This window comes from Corvus moneduloides, chromosome 8 (genome assembly GCF_009650955.1).
Source record: "Corvus moneduloides isolate bCorMon1 chromosome 8, bCorMon1.pri, whole genome shotgun sequence".
NCBI classification, from domain to species: Eukaryota; Metazoa; Chordata; class Aves; order Passeriformes; family Corvidae; genus Corvus; species Corvus moneduloides.
Genome location: NC_045483.1, coordinates 21091301 through 21112869, shown reverse-complemented (window position 1 = coordinate 21112869; position 21569 = coordinate 21091301). Strand labels below are relative to the sequence as shown.

The following is a 21569-nucleotide window of genomic DNA, read 5'->3' as shown; positions in this document are numbered from 1 at the left end:
GACCCTTCCATGTGTGTTCCATGTACACATACAAGTGGAATGAGTTTTCTGACTGCTGGTCTGTGTGTGACTTTGTTCTAACACTCTTGCTCCTTGTCTGGATAAAACACATCCTCTTTCTGCTATTAGCATGAACTTACTGTCACCAGACAGCCTGACTCAGCACAGCTCTAGCCCTTGCCCACTTGCAGACGTTGCTGTCTCTGCCACTTGCAGATGCTGTGCTCTTTGCTGGGAGAGCCACTGCTAGCAGCTTTGTCTACTTGGTCTTTGTGGTGGGTGGTTGACAGTGTGTCCTTACTGAGCAAACATAAAGGAGAGCTGTGAGGGTGCTGCCTGCTTGGCCTTCTTCTTCTAGCAGGGTTTCCAGTGATGTGCCACTGCTGTTGGGCAGACCCATTCAATTTGCCTGTGTCTGGGTAATGGTTTACAGTGCAGTGAGGAGAGGAGACTTTGAAAGCTGTGTTCCTCTGGAAGCCCTCTCTGACTGTCAGCTGGTCGGTGCAGTGACAAAAGGCACAATATGAGAGAGCAACCTTCATATTTTAATGTTAAAAAGATTTAGAGTTATGCCCTTCTGTTCCTGAATGTCTCCCCTCTCCCCCACGGGTGAGCTTCTTGAAGTGGCATGTGCTTGTTCCTGTTTATACAGAGTGGGTGCTATGTGCAGCAGTAGCTGAGGGTGTTGTCTGACCCATCCATCTGCTGGACATGCAGCATCTGAAATCAAAGCCGGGATTAGGCCACTCCTGTTCTGCTTTTGTGTGGCCTGGGCGTGGCCCAGTGGTGACATTTCACCCTGCTTATTCTGCAGTCATGTTCTTATCCCATACTAACCCTTGCTGAAGCAGGAATTAGGGGAGCCATGAGAAGAGAGGAGTAAGAAGGAAGTAGTGGGTACTGTGGCAGGTTGAGCTTGGTAGGCAGTACTATGAGGAAGCTGCTACTGAGTGCAAGGAAGGAAAGAGAGCGTGACCTGGCGTGTTAGTGTAGGTACTGCTGATGGAGTGTGCAGGCACTTATTTGCTTTCCCCGTGGTTCACTTACAGCCTCTGTCTTCTGGGCATTGCAGACTTTCAAATGAGGCACTGCTCTGCGTGCTCTGCCAGGAGCCGTCTGGTGATTGGGAAGGCCAGTGAACTCACCAGCTCTGCTGGAGCTCCTGGCAGAGAGGTCTGAGAACCCCGTATATGTTTTCACTGGGGTGTAGAGATCTTGTAGGCACAGCATCTCAGATGGATACACAGTCAATCATGCCACTCTGCCTTGAAGTTGGGAAGTTTTGAGGTTATCAATCATAATCCTTCCCCTGTTCCTCTTGCCAGTGCCTGTTCCCTGAAGTGCTCAAGAGCTGTCAGTGACTGACACTGCTTAGGAAAATTATGGCAGGGTTAGGGGAAAAGGAGGACTGTCTGTTGCTCTGTTAGCCCTCCTTAGGGTGCTCAGCCCTCTGACTGTCAGCTGGTCAGGTCTCCAAGTGCCCACAAGATGACAGAGTGAAACTCCTCCCTTTCTCTCCCCATGCTGTGCTGAATTCCAGAGCAGTCTGAGGGAGCGAGGTCCGTGCCAATCCGCCGTGTTTGGCTCGCCTGGGACACCTCACACTTTTGCCATTTTTGGCCAGAAAATCTCTCTCGCTCAGACTCAGCTCTGTTCTAATTATACATTTTTGTTTTGGGAGCAGGGAGATTTTCATGGATTCCGATCCTGAGGATCATACTGCCAGCTCCAGAGGGGTGGGGGTAGCAAATACACAGTGCTGCACCTCCTCTCCTCTTCTTCTCCTCACCCTCTTCCCATCTTTTCCTGTAGCCTTTTTTCCTTCCCTCAAATATTTCACTGATTTCAAATTTGTTCCTCTTAGATTTGTAGAAGTCAGTGAAGTGTCTGAGAGGTTCTGCAGTTAGGACATAGACCTCTCTGAGTTGTCCACATCTGCATGCTTACTGCCCAGCCATAGTTGTCAAAATCCCTATTCCGTTCCACATTCACCCTTGGGAGCTGAGTAAATGTTTAGTGGAAGAGATGGTTCCAACCTGGAATCTCACCCATGGGCGGGTTGTGCTGTCATTATGCAACAGGTGTAAATAACATCTTGGTTTTATCCCTGTGGTTTACAGCAGTGAGAATGGCAGGGACAGGGTTTTCTGTGAGCTGGGGGAGTGCAGCACGCTGCACTTAACGGAATGAGTCTGCTTTTCAGATTACTAACCCCTTAAGTGGGATCTGTACTTAAAAGGCACCCAGCAAGCGGGCGTGTGTGCACATTGTGTATATAAAGTGCTTGAGATGCTGGTCTGAAAGCTTTGCAAACTGGCAGGCGCCCAGGCGTCGTCATCCTGAATTTGCTGGGGGAGGCTGCTGCTCTCCCAAAGTTTATTCTTTGCTCAGGACTAGCCCAGTGGAATGTTTCCTGGAGCAATTTGGTCTTGCTTGCACAATTTCAGCTGCTGTTTGAAGATACTAGGATGCCTTGGCTGTTCTGTGTGGGGTGGGCACTGTTGGCTGAAGGAACAAGTGAGAGGCTTAGTGTGATGGGAAGAGAAGGAAGGAAATGATGGGAGGTAGGAGAGAGGCTTTGGGGTTGTGCTACAGAAAGGATGTTTGGTATCCTGTTGCTGGGAGGGCTGGGGTTGTTCAGCTGAGCTGTGGCATCCAGTGGTCATGATGAAGAGATTCAGCATGGGATCTTGAATGCCCCCTAGTACAAATATAAAAGTTAGGGAAATAGTTCTGGGATGAGACAAGATGTTAAATGTGTGTGCATAACTTTGTGTGTCTCTCCCTTTTATCTTGCAGCCACTGTATTCATCAGATACTGGAGAGTGTGAATCACATTCACCAGCATGATATCGTGCACAGGGACTTGAAGGTAATGTTTTCTCTGTGCTGTAGTCTGAGGAGAGCAGCCAGGGGATCACTGGAAGAGGCAAGACAGGAATATTGTGTTGTCAGCTGGCAGGGGTTTTTGTGTGGGTTTTTTTTTTTTGGTTTGGGTTTGTTGTTTTTTTTTTCACTTGAACTGGGTTCAGGGGTTCCTGAAGCACGAAGTCGATTCTTCAGAGTTTTCTAGAGGGTGTGCTGAGCTCCCAAGGAAGTTTTCAGTCTTTGTGAACCTTGCCAACTTTCAGCCTCTCTGAGGCAGCTCCAGGATGGAGTAGTTGCGATTCTTGGAGTGAAGTATGCTTCCAGAGAAACTTGGGTAGGATTCATTATGATGAAGGACACTTTCTAGTTTGTGATTGAAGAGATCTCTAGAGACCTGGAGCAATCTTTGTTCAATCTGCCAGGATGAGTTTGTCTGCACAGAGCATGTGTATTTTTATTCTGCAGTGTTGCCAAACACATGCCACTGCGCTAGGGCAGAGATGTTCAACAAGAATTTTTTGTGTCATTTCTTTCTTCTCTCATCAGTAGAAGCACTTTTAATCCAAAACCAAAACTGCTGGCCAGTGAAAGACTGGATAAATCAATCATTTGACACATTACAACACATTTATAGCCCCAAAGCCTCTGCAATGTAGTCACCTAAACTCCCTTCCCACACTGTGCAGCTGTGCTGGGAGCTGGGCAGGCTCCAGAATGAAGAGATTTGTGCGGGAAGGTCTGTGTGCCCTGGAGCCCTCTCTGTCTAAAGTGGGAATGGTGATGGTCACCAGTGGTCCAGTTAAATTAATGCAGGATGACACCTGCTACTAGTGTTGGTTTGGGCTTGTTCAACAGTGTACAAGGGGGAAGTAGAAAAATATTTTGCAGAGAGCAAGATAAAAGCACGTTGCAAGCTTGGTGACAGTGTTCCTCTGGTGTTTTGATCTAGTGAAAAAACCTCTGTGTTTCTAGCAAACTCCCATGCAACACTTTTGACCTTCTGGTTCACAGCACTGTGAAAAAGTGCAAATGATCTACTGTGAACTGTGGCTGCTCTTGATTAAAAGCAATATCCAAGAGGCACTGTTGCCCAAAATTAGGGAGTCTGTGAAAATCAGAAGTGTTTTCCAGTACAGAAGAAGTTTTCCTTGTGTTCAGATATAATCTGGTTTCCTTCCAAAACCTAGCAACTTGTTTAGAACTTATCAACTGCTAGACACTGCCTGCTGTAGTTAATACATTTCTTCTGTTGCTTGCTCTGATTGACTGAAGCTATCCAGGCCTGTGGAGTAACTATTCCTTTTAGCAATGGAAGTTCCTATGTTTTTTGTTTAGTATTTAGATCCGTGCCAAAAGTTGGGCCTTCAGGGTCAGTGTGTAATAACTGCAGAGCTTGCTTCAAGTAAGGTTTTGTCTTTTGCACCTCCCTTTCATAAGCCTGTCTTTTGGATAACATGCTATTAAAGGATGTCAAATGTTGAGCTGCCCATAGGGGCTGTAAGAAATTAGGGAGTGCATTCACATCCTCACCAAAAAGTGAAACCTGAGACGACCCATATGTTGGCAAACATGCACATGGATAAGCACCATTCGCCTTAAGGTGTTTGCTTCTAAAATAGAGCTACAAATAGTGCTTAACTAGCACAAGTCTGTCTTAAATGTTGCTCTTTCTTAGTCAGGCTAAGCCCAGGTTTGATCTGGAGTTGGGAAGGATTTTCAGAAGATTTCACTGGTCTTCTGCTTTAGGGTCTTGTTGATAGTGGTGAATTTTCATTAGTGTAGCTTGATTACTGCAATCTTTTCTCCTTCCCATATAGCGAAGAGTCACTGGCATCCAAATGTATTGAGACCCAGTTCCCCCTCCTTCCATGCTGCTTATGGCAAGGATTCTGTTGAAGAAAGCTTTTTTCCCTTCATTCAAAACAGAAGTAGGCACATGCCCAGTAGTTTAAGACAGATGAGTGAGCAAAGCATCTTGTGCCTGTCAGGCAGAACAGGGGTAAAGTGTTGCTATGGGGTGAAAATGGTAAGCAGGCTGCAAAAAAGACCTTCATCAGATTTGTGAAACTGAGACAAGCTCCTGTTTCTGGATTTCCAGACTACCATCCTGCTCAGTTAAAAAATCAACTTGATATGAATTGCACAAAAGATGAGAAGGGTATAGGATGAGAAACCACATTTGACCTGCCTATCTTCAAGTTGATTTTCCTGCAAAGCCATAATAGCCATCACCTTAAAGCTTTGGGGTTTCAAGGGGTCCCATGTAACTAGCTGCTCTGGTGCTTCAAAGCTGCCAATTCTCAGTCCAGTTTCTGGAGTTGTGTTAAGCCTTCTGCTGAAGTCCTCTGCTGGAGCACAACAGAATTATGGTTTGAGTGAGATTCATCCAAAGTGGAAATGTGAGGGTCAAAAGTCTTGTTTCCCTTTCCCAGCACATGGAGGAAGTGACATGGCTGCTTCTTGTATAGGTGATGGCAGCAGGAGCAAGACAGAATACTTTATGCTGCTGTAAATGTGTAGCATGAAAAAACTGCTTACAAGAATACTCACTGCTGTGCTGCTTATGCCAATTTGAGGCTGAGGCTTTTTCTGTAAGGGATGAGAACTGCTGCCTAGCCAGATGATGCCTTCCCACATTACAGCAGTGTATTTGGCAGCCTGTATTAGCATCATATTTACTTTTTCAGTGCCTTGGGGAGTGTCTAATGTTCAAGGGGAGAAACATCACTGCAGATTGTATCTACTGCATTGTCCCTCCCTTCTTCCCCCACCCCCTTCCCCTCCCCCCTAGTTATCCTCTTTGAGGAGGGCAGAATTGAATTTTGGCTTAGGTGTTGCAGGAACTGTACTGCCAGTGCCCTCTTGTGTCAGCATGTAATGGGCTGGTTTGGAAGAGGCTCTAGCTCCCACAGAGGAGCCAGAGGATTTGTGTTAGACTTGAAAATTTTCTGCCACTCTAGGTCAAGGCCATTCGTTGCTGCTGTTGTGTCTTCCCCTGAACAGGTTTAGTACTGCGTGCTAAATTCTGTCAGCAGGTGCAATTCAGTGATGTGAATACTCAGAGGCTTTAACAAGGATCAGTCTTTCATTCTTACTTTCTTTTTTCTTTCTTCTCCTCAGCCTGAAAATTTACTACTAGCGAGTAAATGTAAGGGTGCTGCTGTCAAACTGGCTGACTTCGGACTGGCTATAGAAGTCCAGGGAGAGCAGCAGGCCTGGTTTGGTAAGACTGAGCTTTCCCACATTTGCTCCCCTGTTTCCTGGTGGCTGGTTGAGTTGCATCCTCCTGAGTATTTTCTCTCAGCTCTTCCAGCACACTTCTGTGTACTTGGCTGCTTCTTTTTCAAGCATGTCAGCCTCTGGGTCTTAGGCACAAGCCTAGGTGCAATAGAGGAAAAACTGATAAATAAAGACAGAAAAATGGCTATGTGTTTCTCTATTTTTCTTCTCTGTTTACAGTGGATGCTAGTGTCAGAGGTGAATGCAGCTGCTAAGTTTAGACCCTGATCTGAACTTTCCTACTGCTCAGAAGTGTAGACATCTGGAATTTTGTTCAGTCACTTTACAGAAATGCATTTGACCTGGCCTTCCTCAGGCACAGTTGGATCTGCCCTTATCTTTGTTTAGCTAAAACATAATTAGAAATGAGACCTTTTCAGGCTAAACATCAGCTCTGAGACTCTGCAGTGCTGCAGAGATTCTGGAAAGATGACTTCTTCTCCTGGTCTCCCCACACCATGTGGCAATGGGATGTGTCCCATCTGTGTCTCGTGTTTTCAAACTCCAAGGCGTTAGATGTAACAATGCTATAAGTCCTGGCATCCAAGTTTGTGCCCAGCTGGTTGGCATGGTCCCTCTAACTTGTCTGTTTTTCTTGCAATATACAGGCACTGGATCCCATCTGATTTTTCTATTTTATTTGGGGGGGTTTTGCCTCTTTTTGTCGGTTTACCAAGAGACATCTCTAGCTAATATGAGATGAAGGGTGGGAGAGATGGGGTTTGGAATTTTTTAGTTACCACTAGTAGATTTTGTGATATGGCAAGATCTCTTCTGCTTGGGTACTGTAAGTACTTCATGTCATCCATTTCCTGGCAGGGTTTGCTGGTACTCCAGGCTACCTCTCCCCTGAAGTCTTAAGAAAAGATCCTTATGGAAAACCAGTGGATATATGGGCATGTGGTAAGATTCTGGCAAAATGTTTTACACTTAAACAACATCATTCCATGTAAAAGGGTGATTCCTTGTAGCCTATTGCTGGGAGGGTGCACAGTGCTCCTTCTTACTGGGTGGAGACATGAAGGCACAATGGAGGATAAGCACCTCAATGGTGTAGATGGAATGAATACTGGAGCCTGAACTCAGTTGATTCTGGCTCCTAATCCTTTCCTCAGGCTATCTAGCAGATGTTTGAGACTCCAGAGATAGGACCTGTCTATGCTTTGCAGAGTCAGTTGTTTAGATAACTGTAGCAATTTCCTATTTCACTAACTACGTAGAAGATGAAATACTGAAGAGGGATGATTTTTCTAAAAGAAAAAATGTAAGTGTAAATGTATCTGGGACTGATAAGTTTAAAGATGTATGATATCAGTGTTGCCTGACATGGACTAAATGGTTCTCTGCAGGCCAGGAGTCAGCTTTGTCAGTGTCATTTTTGTCCCAACACCATGCACAGTAAGCATCTGAAAACAGAGTCTTTCCTGAAGTGTCCCTTGCTGCCCAGGAACCCTAGGAGATGTGGCTTCATCCTACTCTGAGAGCAGCTGGGAGCTGTGGCTTGCCAGCCATGGTAGCCGGGGGAGGGTAGAAGGACATCGTGCAGCTCGTTCTAGCTCCTGGCACTGGCATTAAGAGCTGAACATGAAGTGCCAGGGTGAGGTTCAGCAGATGACAGGTTTGTACTGTTTTGCTATCTCAGAAGGCTAAATATGATGGCAAATGAAGATATGGAGCAATCATTGCCTTGGGGACTGTCAAGAGGGAAGGAAGAGGGGCTGAAGGAATAATTGGCATATTAGCCTAACCACAGTGTATCTGTGTCTCTCCCTCCCAGGAGTGATTCTGTACATATTACTAGTGGGGTACCCTCCCTTTTGGGATGAAGATCAGCACAAACTCTATCAGCAGATCAAAGCCGGAGCCTATGACGTAAGGGCACTTTCTTGCCGAGTACCTGCATGGGTGTAGAAGCCATCCAAAACATGGCACTATCTTACCTGGCGTCCAGCAGCAGGCCCCAAGCTTCTGTGCAAAGTGACGTATGATGTGCTCATACATCTCCTTGTCTTCACTGCCTGGGATACAGTCCTGTTTGGGGCTACTGAGGGGACATGTGGAAAGCATCACAGTGGGCACTAGGACATTGACACTCACTAGGGAAATGCAGAGGGTGGGAAATGGTGTCTTCTAGTAATTTACCACAAATTTACAACAAAGTGTTGCAGATTAGCCAATGCTAACATTTTCAGTGGAGTAGAGGGAAGGTAGAATGAAGGAGCTTGTCTTTATCAAGGCCTAATGAAAAGTATGGGGATCTATTCTGTAGAATAATAGCTTAAATTATGGTCTTTGGTCTCCTCTGTTCCATAGTCCATGGAAATCATGGAGCCCAGTGAGAAGACTGAATAGTGGGGGCTGTTTGAGGGGTGGCATTGTGGTGGGGATCAGCATGGTGGGTTGGAGGCTCTGGTAAAAAGCCAACTAATTCATGGAATACTTCTTAGCACATGGCCAAACTGAGGTGTAAAAAGTGCCTGAAAGAGGAATAGCAAGGAGGTTAGTACTGAGGGAAGCAAAGGTGGTATAAAATGTGGTTTGGGTACCACAGCTTTAATGTTTGACATAAATTCTTCCATGTAAGGAGAGGCTTGAGAAGGAAGAAGGAGCTCCTGGAAATCCTAGCTTGAAGCCTGTGGGCATGAATATCAAGAGGAAGTTGGGGAATTCATTTTGTAGGCTGTCTTGTGGTTCGTATTAAACAAAAATAAAACCCCAAAAGGTGAGGGTTCTGCTGGACTCCTTCTGCCAGTTACTTCCCAGCTTCTGTGCTTGAGACCACGAGAGCAGCTGTACTGGTGAGAACAAAGGTCTGCCTGTGTTCTGGCTCAGTGGCTTCCTGAGTGAAAGCAAAGCAATGTCTTTGTACTTGATAGCCTTAAATGGACTTGCCTTGCTGCCCCTCTAGTTTTTGTGTTGCTTGTTCTTATTTGAAGCATTTTTGCACTAATTATATCAATGGGGATTTTCAGGGGTTAAATACATCTTCCTGTAAGTCATGAAGAGTGAAGTGCCTGATCCCTCCGTATTATCTATTGTTTTTGAACTCTTATCTTTTGTGAACAAATTTCAGTAGATTCTTGCCTCGTTTAGCCTGATAGAAAACTGCACAAGTTTTACTGATGCACCTGCCCCTGGTGTCCTTACCCAGCACTGAGGGGCCTGTATGCCAGGACCAGTCTGTTGTTCTCCCTTGACCAGAGAGGAAGTGCCAACAGTGAAGTTTTATTTTTTTTTCACATTGTGCTGTTGGGTAGGGGTTTTGCAAGACACTATCATGAATACTTCAGAGTTCAGGTGTGGGGAAGGTGTCCTGGCTTGAAACCTCAGTATTATGATTTTTGAGTAGCCTCTTGCAATGTTTGCAGAACAAATTGTATAATGCCTTACCAATGCCTGCGAATGCAGAAATAAAATTATAAGCAAATCAGATACGGCACGTGTATTGTTATGACCTAACTGAGTAAAGCCATAAAAAAGCAGGAGAAAAAAAGATGAAATAAACTTTTTCTAAAGAATGTAGTACTGTAAGGAAATGTTTTCAGGATAAATCAATTTTTTTTTCTCCCACTTAAAGATGGGGAGCTTTACCCCAACAGCATATTTGTGTTCTGAAGTTCACCTGTATTTGTACAGTAGATTTGTAGGATTTAATCTCAGCATGCTGTCACCCAAACCACATGCAAGCATCTGCAGGATGGTGTAAATATCTCATCTTTATCATTACTGGAATTATAGCAGAAAGCAGTTACCCCTCATGGATGATCAGCAGCTGAAATACTTGAATTCTTTTCTTTGTTTTCATGCTTCTGTATTCCCATCCACTGTTACATCTCTCTTGCTCCCCAGGCAATGATCTTGGTGTGGTAGGTGGTTGGTAACAACTTGCTGGTGGGTTGCTACACCTGAGTGACTGGTATTGTTCCAGGATATTGTGTTTTGTGGTGGAAAAAGTGTACCTGATGGGGTGTTCTCTGTTAGTGGGTTTTGCTTTCATGCAGTTTTGCTGTAGTTAACTGTGATTTTCCGTAAGCTGTTACAGCTTTTAGCATGCTGGAGAAAGAGACAGGTGGGGTAAAAAAAGATAGTGCCTGTGTTTTTTCATGTAAGAACTCAGTAAAAAAGATCTGTGACTTTACTTTTTTGACTGTTGACTGTGAAAGAAATTTAAAGGTCTGACTTATTCCTAAAAGGCTTTTAAACTCTTAATCTTCTTGCTTATGTCTGGTGAATGGTACACATGTGTCCTGCTGACTGGTACCATTCATTTGCTGGATTCTGGATTATTTTTGTTCAGTGTGGGTTTTCACAAAAATTGGTGGTTTTAGCAAATGTGTTAGCCCTGGTATCAAAGGGGCAAAGTCTGGGATTTAGCTGTGTAGCAGGGGAGAATGTCTTCTGCTAGTAGAAGATATTTCTACTCAGTTCATCATCTGTTCCTTATTCCTCTTTTAGTTCCCATCACCTGAGTGGGACACTGTGACTCCTGAAGCCAAGAACTTGATCAACCAAATGCTGACAATAAACCCAGCAAAGCGCATCACAGCTGACCAGGCTCTCAAACACCCATGGGTTTGTGTAAGTGTTCTCCTTATTACAGGTTGATTTGGGGTTTACCTTGAATGGACATGCCAGGAAGACTTGAAAAACCCAGAATATTTCAAATATTTCAAATTATGATTTTTTTGGATACTGACCTTCAACAAGCCAACTTTGTCATGCTGTGGTGCTTTTATTGACACAGTAGAAAAGAAAATCCCCTATTCTTTTGGAATTTTGTCAGTGTCCATAGTTTCTGGTTTTTTCCCACATCTTTTCCAATCCATATCATCCTAAAGTGTAAAATGGAGTTTGGCATCAGACAAAAGTTTTAGGACCATTTTGTTCTTCATCTCTGTTTCAGTTTATGGCATAGCATCTTTGCAATATTTGGGACATTTCTGCTATGCTGTAGCTTAATTGGCTGTAAATTGAAATCAGCAAAAAATCTTTTGCTGTTCTGTGTACGTAGTTTCTGCCTTGCCAGACCTCACACATAAGTATTTTCATCTTTTGTAGTTGGCAAGGAAATCCCAGAACATAGCTGGGTGTGGGCATAGGGGAGAGCAGCAATGATGCACTTTTATCTCTGCAGGATAAAATAGTTTCACCTAAGTCTAACCAGATGCTCTTGTAATACCACAGCATACTTCTGGGATGGGTCTAGTGTGTTCCTTTGCTCATTTGTTCTTGAGAAACTGTGGTGGTAGTGTCCTTCTACCACAAATCAACAGATTATCAATTTAAACTTACTTATGTGAACATGTGTCTAACAGGAGTGTCTGCTGTAAAATGATGCAAGTTCCTTGGAAGTCAAAACTTCACAATAGCTGAGACTACTTTTTTTTTTTTTTCTCCTTGCATGCTTGTAAACCATTGCAGTTCCTGTATAATACAACTTTCCTCCCAATGTCTGTAGCCAAAGTTGTATTATGATAGCCCACTCCCTGTGGCAACTTTTCTTCTCTGAGCTAGGGGGAGTTTCAGTTCACTTTCCAGCCATGTCAGCCTCTCACTGAAACTGCTTCCTGTCGAGTCTGTTGATTCCCTTTGCTTTGCAGTCCCTGGGTGCACAATGTATGTTTCCTCTCTGGAGATGTACGGCCGCTCTAAAGTAAATGTTGTAGGAAATCTTAAAAGTTTATCTGAGACACTGAGTTTCTTAGCATCACTGAACTTCTGAAGTATGTGTCCTGACTCTTGTAAGCTCACATCGAACAACTGGAGATCACTGTCTCTCCTGAGGAGGCTGGATGAACAGTGACCACCAGTTGTTTGAGGACACTTCGGCTACATTCTCCCCACATGCTGCCTTGTGTACTGCAGTGGGTGACCAGCTTTGACAGTAGGATCAAAGCAGAGACTTCCCATAAACTAGCTGAACATAAGCATGGTTTACAGTTCTTTTGGGTATTGCAGAATTCTTTCCAAGCAAGAGAAAGTTCGTGGAGACTCTGTTCACACTTATCTGCCAGGTTAGAAATTCACCCACTATCCTTGTAAAGAGAATTCAGGCTTGTGGTTCTATGCAAGAGCAACAGCTACTTTGGCATTAGTCACTGACTTCCTCATGTGCTTTAAATGCTTGGCAGTATCAGTCTCTGATTTCCTCATGTGGTCTTAATGACTGCAGCACTTCTGGGAAGTTGTCTTTTTGCAGCTGATGGGATCCCAGTCTGCTGTGGATGACAGATGTGTATCACGGGATAGAGATTTTATGCTCATTTTTTTGCATTGATACAATAGAAATACATTATCTTTTCTCTTACACACACGAGAATCTGTTTTCTGCAATACTGATACAAAGATGCCAAAGCCTCTGCTCGTCAACCTCTTACATTCAGGGGGTTGCCATGTCCAGGAAGGCTGCTGATCACAAGTATTCACTTACTGCCTGAAATTTCCCTTTCAAGCTGTAACTAATGCAGCCTAGGTCTTTTCTATAGTGCCTCTAACTCGGTTCCCCATGAGTATGCTTGTTCATTTGTTGGCTTTGTCTTCTTACTACCTTAAATCTTGCGTGTGCCTGAAAGGCAGGGAGCACTGATTCTCATCTGTGCCTCAATCATAAATTTCTTGGGCACAGTCCTGTAATAGCCCACCTTGATTTAATGTGTCTTGATGGAAGTTCTCAAGTTATGAACCAGTTGCAAGTGTTTTGCAGCCATGCAGTGGTGAGAGGCTTGGCCATGTCAGCTTGAATGTCTTGACTGATCAGTGCAAGTGGAATAAACTTCCCTGGCTGATTTGGTATGGGCATGTTCTTGATCTTCTGCTGTTTGTTTTTCAGCAACGATCCACTGTCGCATCGATGATGCACAGGCAGGAGACTGTGGAATGCTTGAGAAAGTTCAATGCTAGAAGGAAGCTAAAGGTAAGTACATCTTAATTTGCCTTAAGTTTGTTTTTAGTTCTCTGAGTTTGAGGTTAGTGCCTTCCTAGCAGCAGTACTTTTTTCCATGGCTAGCACAGTGTTAGAGAAGTACCTTATGTGATCCTCCGGTACAGAGTACTGAAGTAGTGTACCGAAGAGCTGGGTAGTTTCTTTCTCCAAGCTCTAAGCTTTTCACGCTTCTTCTGCTACATATTCACCCCTTCTACTTTCTGCCAGCAAGTTGAAATAGAGCAGCTAGTTCTGGGACTTTTAGTTCTGAATGCTCTGCACCTTCCAGTACTAGTGTTACCAGTTGCCTGCCGCTGGGGCAAAGCCTCTGGCCTGTGCACAAAGCAGCTATCTGCTGTTTGAAAGCTAGGAAGCAGCTACATGTTGAAGTGTAATTCTTAGTGCCATTTCGGATTTCCTAGGCTATCCTGCCTGGCATCCAGCTGCTGCTCTAGAAAGGCAGGACTGTGAGTGGTCCTGTGTCAGGCCCAACAGCCACACATGGGAATCCTGGATACACTAGGGTTGTTCAGGGTAGCATTGCTTTACCTCTGCATTAGTAACTGATGCATTGTGTTCTTCATGGGTCAGCCCAGCCCCTTTCTCAAGTGGCACTTTCTGTTATCCCTGCTTTCTCTTCCCCACAGGGTGCAATCCTCACAACGATGCTTGTGTCTCGGAATTTTTCAGGTAAGTCCTCAATGTTCCCAGCCCTTCCTTGGTTTTGCTTTGTGTGAGTGAGCTGGAGAATATTTTAACCTTTTTGGGGTCAAGTAGGAGGGGAGGAAACATGCTTTCAGTTCATCATGGTATAATGGTGGTCACTTTGCCTCAGCTGGTGACCAGTGTGAAATAGGAAATGATTTGTTTGGAGAGGAACACATGGTATTGTAGTCTGGTACAAAACAGAAATAAAGTCAGCCTCCATAATCAGCTCACGATATTTTGTTAGCAAATTACTTGTGAGAAATTCTAGCTGGTATCATCAGCTTTCCCATCATAAACCAAGAGTGAAGAGCTCTTATTATGTAGGAGTGTTTCCTTTAGACCTGAGGCAGGGACAGGGAAGTAATATTGGTGAGAATAGGGACAGGAGCTATTTGGGTATTGTATTACTTTGACTCATCAAAAATGCATCTGAAGTGTCTAGCTATTAGTTTTCCTTCTTGGAGTCTCAGAAGTGGTTTTCATCTTTTTAAATTTAATAGCTGGTAGTCTGGCTCCCACCCAACTGCATTACATAGTGCATTTACTGAAAATGCAAATCTCAACATGTAATCCATGCTTTTTGGAAGATTATTATCTTGGCTCGGCACACCTAGGTGACGCAAGTCTGATCTGTGTTCATTTCCATTTGGGTGGAAGACCTCTATTTCTAAGTGCTTTTGGTTTATGAGATTCTTTGTTTTCTTTACCCTCTCTGTAATTTTTTTTTTCTCTTTTAAAAGAGCAATCATTGAATGCATGAGTCAGATTTTTATTGCACCTGACTACAGCTGCTTTCAAGTGGAAGTCTGCTGTATGGATTATGTGATGATGGAAGTGTATTAATTTCATCTGGCCATTTACTAATGGCGGATATCAATAATTATATTCTGGGTGTTGTTACAATAAACTTGGAATGAAAACCTCTGTGAAATGATCATCCCAGCATACAAAGTGCACGTTCATGCATACATTCTTCTGCGAACTCAAGGCAGTGTTTTTAACCTTCTGTATGGCGCTTTAAAAAAAAAAAAACGAAACATGTGAAACCATGCTGCAATTAAGGGACAACCATCTGCAACATCTGAACACTTTTTTTTTCATGGTTCTTGCTTTCGGGTAAAGCTCTGCCCATGTGTCAGCATTATTTGAGGCTATAGCAATTTCTTTTTACTGCATTTCTCATTGTTTGGCCTTAAAGGGATGGAGTGATTTTATCCATTCATCTGTCCCAGGATTGTGCCATTATAGGACTCAAAAATTCTATACTGTTTTCTGAGATTGATTCTGAAATAACTATTTGAGGAGCTATGGCACAATGACAGGACTTCCGCAGGCCTATACAGAACAAAACATTTTCTTGGGCCTTCTGCTGGTGTGAACTGTTTTTGTTCTATTTACACAGCTTGTTTTTATTTCACTTAATTGATGATTCTGAAATAGACAGGGCTTTTATTCTTTTTTTTTTAATAAACTGAAGTTTTAGATTAATTTTTAGTCTGCAAATGTTGTCACTTCTAATGAAGCTGCAGAAGTGCTTGGGTAAGAAAATCTCCTATGGCTCAGATTGTGAGTACATGAAATGCCAGAGAGAAGGGTTCTCCTTAATGGTGTGTGACCTATACATCCACTTAATCCCTGAGCTAGTACCGAGGAGAAAAATCTTTCTCTACTCATTCTTCTCTGTCTCAAGGGCTGAAGCTGCTGGACCCACTTCAGTTAACAACTGAAGAAAAGGAAATCCTAGGTGGCCCATAGTGAGTGCAGGGTTTGCAGTGTCAGTGAGTTCTGCTTTGAATATAAACTGTGATTCCAAGTATGAGACATTCAAAAAAACTGTCCAGAGAGAGATGTTGTGAATTTAGATGCAAAGTCTCTATCAAGAGTAGGAATGCCTTACGTTTTTATGTTTCTAAAGAGGTGAGATCATCTACTCCTATTTTCTTTGTAGGACTGTATGTAATATGAGCTTGACTTTTTTTTAAATTGTAATTGTTTTTTTAATTTACTTAGGTTTTCTAGTTGCTGCCAGTTTGAAGTAGATACAATCTGCTGGAATTAAAGATTAAATGCATGCTAACTAAAAGTAATAAGTTTAAAAGTTCGTTGTGGGAACTTTGGGTAGAGCTCAGAACTTTTCTTATCATGACAGGCATCTAACTGCCCTTGAAGAGTTCTGCAATAATACTTGTTTCTTTCCCTAAGGGCTTTTTATTTTCTCTAATTGGGTGACACTATTTTGTGGGTTTTTAAAAGTCCCGTTCCCAGCAGACAGGGAACTAGATTTATGAAGAGAGAAGCTTCTTCCTGTCTGGGGATGAGATCTCCTAAAAGCTTCTTTCACAGATGTTTTGAACAAAGAGGAAAATGAAGGCTCATGTGACCCCAGTATCAATTAATTAGGCACGACTGTACTATCTGCAGGAAATATGAGAAGACTCCCTTAATCTTGTTGTCATTACTATCTCCTGTGTCACATTTTGTAATATGGAGTTCCTTCACTGTGTAGGCCTGTGATAAATTGTATACCTAAAGAATCTGTAGCAGTACTCACTCTCTTTTTTAGTCTACCAAAAATTCTTGCTTTTTACAAAGAAAAAAAAAAACAAAAACAAAACCAAGTTTCTGTTCTTTTGTGAGTAATTTGTTGCTTGCTATGTGCCTTTTGCCCCAGGCCAGTTAAGTTAAAGGATATCTGGTTCCTTTCCCCAGTTATGATACATTTAGCCATTTAATATTGGCTGTTTGTGGTTCACTTTAGAAGACTGCATCTCAGGCCAGCTGTGGGCTATTTGTTAAAAGCAGGTACAGTTGCACTCCTTTCAGTATAAGTCAGGAAGTTGAAACCTGGCTATAATATGGGATCTGTAGCTTCTCTCCACACTCTGGTGTGGTTAATTCAGCTGCAAGAGAGAACAATGCAATCTAAGTTTTGTTGTCAGATTGTTAGGGTCACACCAGGCTATACACAGGATTACTTGGGTGTTCACCTGGAGCTTCTGATGTTCAGATAATCCAAGCAAACACTGAGCTGCATTCACTTACAGAATACACAAGTGCAGTTGGGTAAATCAACTGGTTAGATCATATGCAAGAAACTCCTAAATCATCTTCTGAGAAGTAAATGTAAATTTAATACTAGAGAGAGTTGGCAAGGTTTTCAGAGATTCCTGCAATATTTAAGGGTGCCTGGACACATTTATGGAGATAAAACTCTGTAAATAAGCTTGCTATAAACTGAGTGAAAGGATGGAAAAAACCTGGTTTTCATCTTAGGAGCAGCCATCTTCACAAAATGCTGAGAAGTGGCTTTTTTCCTTAAGTTGATTTTTATGCACAACTTACAAATGGCCTATGTGAAATTCTTAATACTGTTTTCCTAAGGGGATTGCAACTGTTGGTTTGGGGAGCTGTTCAACAAGCTTTCACACTGAAATTCACTTCTGTCACGTGGTTCAGCACAAGTGCTGTGTCCAAAATACATCATAAGGCAGACATTGAAGGTAATTAAGCCTTATGCCCGAAACCTCTATTTTTAACTGATGTCGAGCTTTTTTCTGGGTTATTGTCACTGCTTGCTCAAGTCAGTTTTGTGAGGGAGTTATGGCAGCGTGTGACAATAACTGGAATTCGGTACGTGTCTCTACGGATCTTTATTAACCGATGTGCAGGTTTGGGATTTTAACTAGATAGGTGAGGTTGAGAGAGGCTGGAGGAAGATTCAAGGAGCAGAGTTCTTTCTAACTAAGTAAAGAAGGCCTGAATATGCCTGTGCATGTTTAGTGTAACCTGTACAGAGACATTTTTAGCTGACTAAAGAGCAAGAAGGAGGAAATAATACAAATACTGAAATGGTACTGTAATATATTGCTGTCTTGTTACACCCTTCCAGAAGTGTGTGTGAAACTGAATTTTTGCTATTTTGTGTGTGTGTGTATGTACATACATATATATATATGTATATATTTATATGAGGTTGAAATTTGAGTTCTTTCCTTTAACTGAAATGAGTAATATATTTGAAGCTTCTACTATGTTGTGTTAGGTAGATATTGATTCAGGACCAGAAACTTGTAACTCCTGGTATGAATCCAAAGGATGAAAATATGAAGGGGGAAAAGATTATTAAGGTATTTCCAGAGCTTTGACTAAATAAGTGTAACATCACTGGAAACCACATTTTCCAAGAAGAAGATTAAGTCACATTTAATGAAAAATTAAGTTGTCTTTAGGTGTTTTTTCTGTATCTATTAAATTTCTTAAGAAACAGTAAGGGGTTTTAGTGAATGGTGCTCAACTACTACAGTGTGGACCTGCCAAAGTAGTGGATTTCAGTAAGTAACTTCCATTCGCAACTTCCTAGAGTGATACGGATTTCATTACTGCATTTAAGTGTTTATCACATAGCCAGAGAGTCTAATTCATCATCAAATTGGATGTAAATGATTATAATCATTTCTTCTACTTCTACATTCCTCTCTCTAACATTTAGGAAAGCTCTGTGAATACTTTTTTTTGTGGTGTTTATCCTTAATAAATAGATACTCTTGAAGTTACACTGCATTCATGGGCATTGTTTGTGATGGTAGCCAGAAGTGCTTCTTGTGACTGTAGACTGACTGTTGACTCCTTTGTGGTGACCCCAGAAGTGACATCGAGTTGAGAAATAGTTAATATGACTTTCTTCAAACTGAGAATATGAGGATGTCAAGCTGCAATTCTGTGTCATTGGGAAGTCTGTGTTGGTATGATACAATTTTTATTTTATCAAGTCTCAGTAAAGTCCAGAATTCTTCAGGTACAAATGCTTATGTTTAGAAGGCAGAACTTGGCTTGTCTGTTAGACTAGCATGGTAAGTTAGTCAGACTTAATAAAAGCAACCGCAGTGTTCCTCCTGCATCCCCAAAAAAAACTCTGGAAGCTTAACTGAGGTGAGAAATGTAACTGAGTTTTGGCAGCTGAGGGCAGGGCAAACCCAAGGGCAGGCTGGATGAAGGGCTGCTCTCTCTGGAAGAGGAGCAGTAGGACTGGCAGTGGGGAAGATACCACCTGTGGCTGTCTTTGGAGTGGGTATTTCAATTCCTCTTCAGTCCCCTCTTGGCTCTGGTACATCCAGAGTGTCTGGTGTTTATTGCTGATGAGTTCAGCATTAGGGATTTGTGTTTCTGCCAGGAGCATGGTTCAGAGCTCAGGCTGTTTACTATGGAGGCCAAAACTGAGAAATGCGGGAAGAGGGAGGGGTATGTGCAGGAGAGGCCTTTTGTGTTTCTCTTCAGAGATTAACTGAAGAGTGTCTTGTTAAGCCAAGAACAGAATTCTGTTTTTAAGTTACTGGGTTAACAGCATGTGCTTTTGTGTTTCTTTACTCTAGGAGAACTCTTAGCTCACTGAGAAGAGGGAATTTAATCCCTTTAATATGTAGAGGAAATGGGAAGGATAGAAAAAAAATTAATACTAGTATCTCATGCCTGGAAAACCATAGAGCACTGGTACAAGACCATTCCAGAAACAGTAAAGAATCTGCCTGCATCTGTCTTTGGATTTTTCCCCTCCTGTTGTCTCTTTGCTAATCTGCCTGTCTTCTAAAATGATTATTGTTACAGGAAGTCTTGTTGCTTGTGCAGAAATCCCCTTTAATTTCCATCTTGTAACATGTACAGGTTGATCTGTGGGTAGACCTGCATGCTTCCCTTTTGCCTGAGGTGTCTGAATCATCTTCATGTGTGAATGCATTTCATGGGCTCTCCAGCTGTCCTTAGAAACCACAGTACGCTGCAAGAACTAAATACACCACAGACCAAGTTTCTTTCTACAGTACTGGGATGCTGTCAGGCCTGTGGGCGAGCAGCGTGTGCCATGCAGAGGTGCAGTCAGGGAAGGAGGCTGGACAAGCAGGCTGCAGCCCAGCACAACATTACATAGTGCTGGGCTGCAGAGTGGGACTCTCAGCTGAATTTTCTTTAATGTTGTAGAACATGATTTTAAGCTGTCTTCTGTCCACAAAGACAAATGTGAGGTTGTGGGAAAACTGCAGAAAGTGTGAAAAATGTTGCTTGCCTGCTTGTCTCTGGGTCGTTCCCAGAACATATGGTGGTACTCTTTTGCTTTTCTGGTGGTGTTGGGTTTTTTTCACTTCAAGGATGTCCCATTTGGCATATTTGTTAAGTTGCAGAATCCTTTACTCCTTCTGAAGTGTTGTAAGGCTGTAACAGTTTCTTGTTTTCAGCAGTTGTTGTGTGAGATGCCTTGATGCATGTGCAGTATGAACGCTGGACCCCTTTTGATCCTGTAGTCACGTTGTTCTCCTTCTCACTTGCATGTAGAATCAAGCAGCCTTTGTCATGCCTTGAAGGTGGCCAGAACTTGTTTGTCTTGCAGTCTTGCAATGCTTTAATATGTTTACACTCAGCAAAGAGACTGTTTCAGGGCAGATGAGTTGTTTGGGTCACTTGGCCCACCTTCGTGTGTGCACATTGAAACACTGTGGTTTGACATATCTCATTCAGAAAACCTCTGCATGAGGTTCTTCTGGTGTTCTTGGTTACTGAGAACTGGAATGAAAACAAAATTGTAATCTAGCTTTATACTTGCATTAGGGAGTAGAATTAGGAAACCAGTTCAAAGATTCTAGGAAGCTTATATGGGGTGCCACCTCTTTGTTGGGAGGAGATGCTGTAGTCATTTGCACCAACTCAGCTAATATTGTGTAGTTAATCTGTGTCTGTAGGGTCTTGTAGGGAAGGCAGGGTGGAAAATGTGGTTGACATAAAATTAGAACAGTTGCTTAGGTATCGCAAAATCCTTTTTTGCCTAATGTTGCTGCTTCTAGAGAGACTGAGCACTCTGTGCAAGTTGGTCAGCATGTCCTTGGGAATGGAACATTTCAACAGTCACGTGAGCATTGTCTTAGGACTTGCCTTTTCCCTAGGCCTCATCTTTGCTGCACCTAAAACCCAGGTGCCCGGACCCATAAGCTTCCCAGCAGCTGCTTAGGAGAGCCATATCATATGTTGGTACAGTAGTTGTCTTTCATGCTGTTTACAGACGTTGAAACAACTGAAAACATTCTTCATAAGTAGACAAGATATGTTTTATATCTGTTGAAATTGTAGATGGAGTCTTACTGTTGACAGTTGATGTCAATGTACCATTTTGCTGTAATAGATGGAGCATCTTCATCACTCCCAAGTGTGCCTTCTGCCAGGCATTTGTTGTGGGCTCTCTCAGTGTGCTTATCATTCTCTCAGTTTCATTGATAGTGCCAGTTGTTCAAGTTGAGCACAGAAGAGCATTGTTATCTTTCAGTGAAGAAATTCAGCCTAGTTCCCTGTTTCTTTTGCCATTCTCTCTTTTTTTAACAGTTATCAGATGCTGCCTTTTGCACTTTTTCAGTCCCTTCCTTTTAGTTGTCCAGCCATCCTCAGAGTAACTGTGAGTAACAGTAATCAGAAGGCTTCTGTGTTATCAGTACCCCCTTTATAAACCACATGTGTTATGTGGATGGCTGCACTTATAGGTGCAGCCTTTATCCTGTTGCAAAAATCTGACAGATTTCTTAAGCTTTTCCCCCTGTAACTGCTGACACTTCTGGATGGGGTCACAGTGTGAGAGTGGAGCATTGACAGAGAAGCTCTAAATTACCATTTCAGACTTGGTTCTCTTGAGGTGGTAAAAGTGGTAGTATTTTTGCTTAAATAGGTGAATGATAGATAGGGTAGACGACTCTCTGCTATCAGGATGGATTTAATGAGTGACTTGTCCTGTTTTCCAGGTCTCTTGCTGCTAGAGAGGAGT

At 42.8% G+C, this 21569-nt stretch overlaps 1 protein-coding gene across 1 annotated transcript in view; it reads left to right on the top strand.

Moving 5' to 3' along the window:
• Positions 1–21569, top strand: part of CAMK2G (calcium/calmodulin dependent protein kinase II gamma) — a 119842-nt gene that overhangs the window by 69847 nt on the left and 28426 nt on the right. Inside the window, 7 exon segments of the mRNA XM_032115569.1 lie at positions 2800–2872; positions 5989–6091; positions 6967–7050; positions 7925–8019; positions 10603–10725; positions 12977–13060; positions 13717–13759. Coding sequence (XP_031971460.1) covers positions 2800–2872; positions 5989–6091; positions 6967–7050; positions 7925–8019; positions 10603–10725; positions 12977–13060; positions 13717–13759 — 605 coding nt within the window.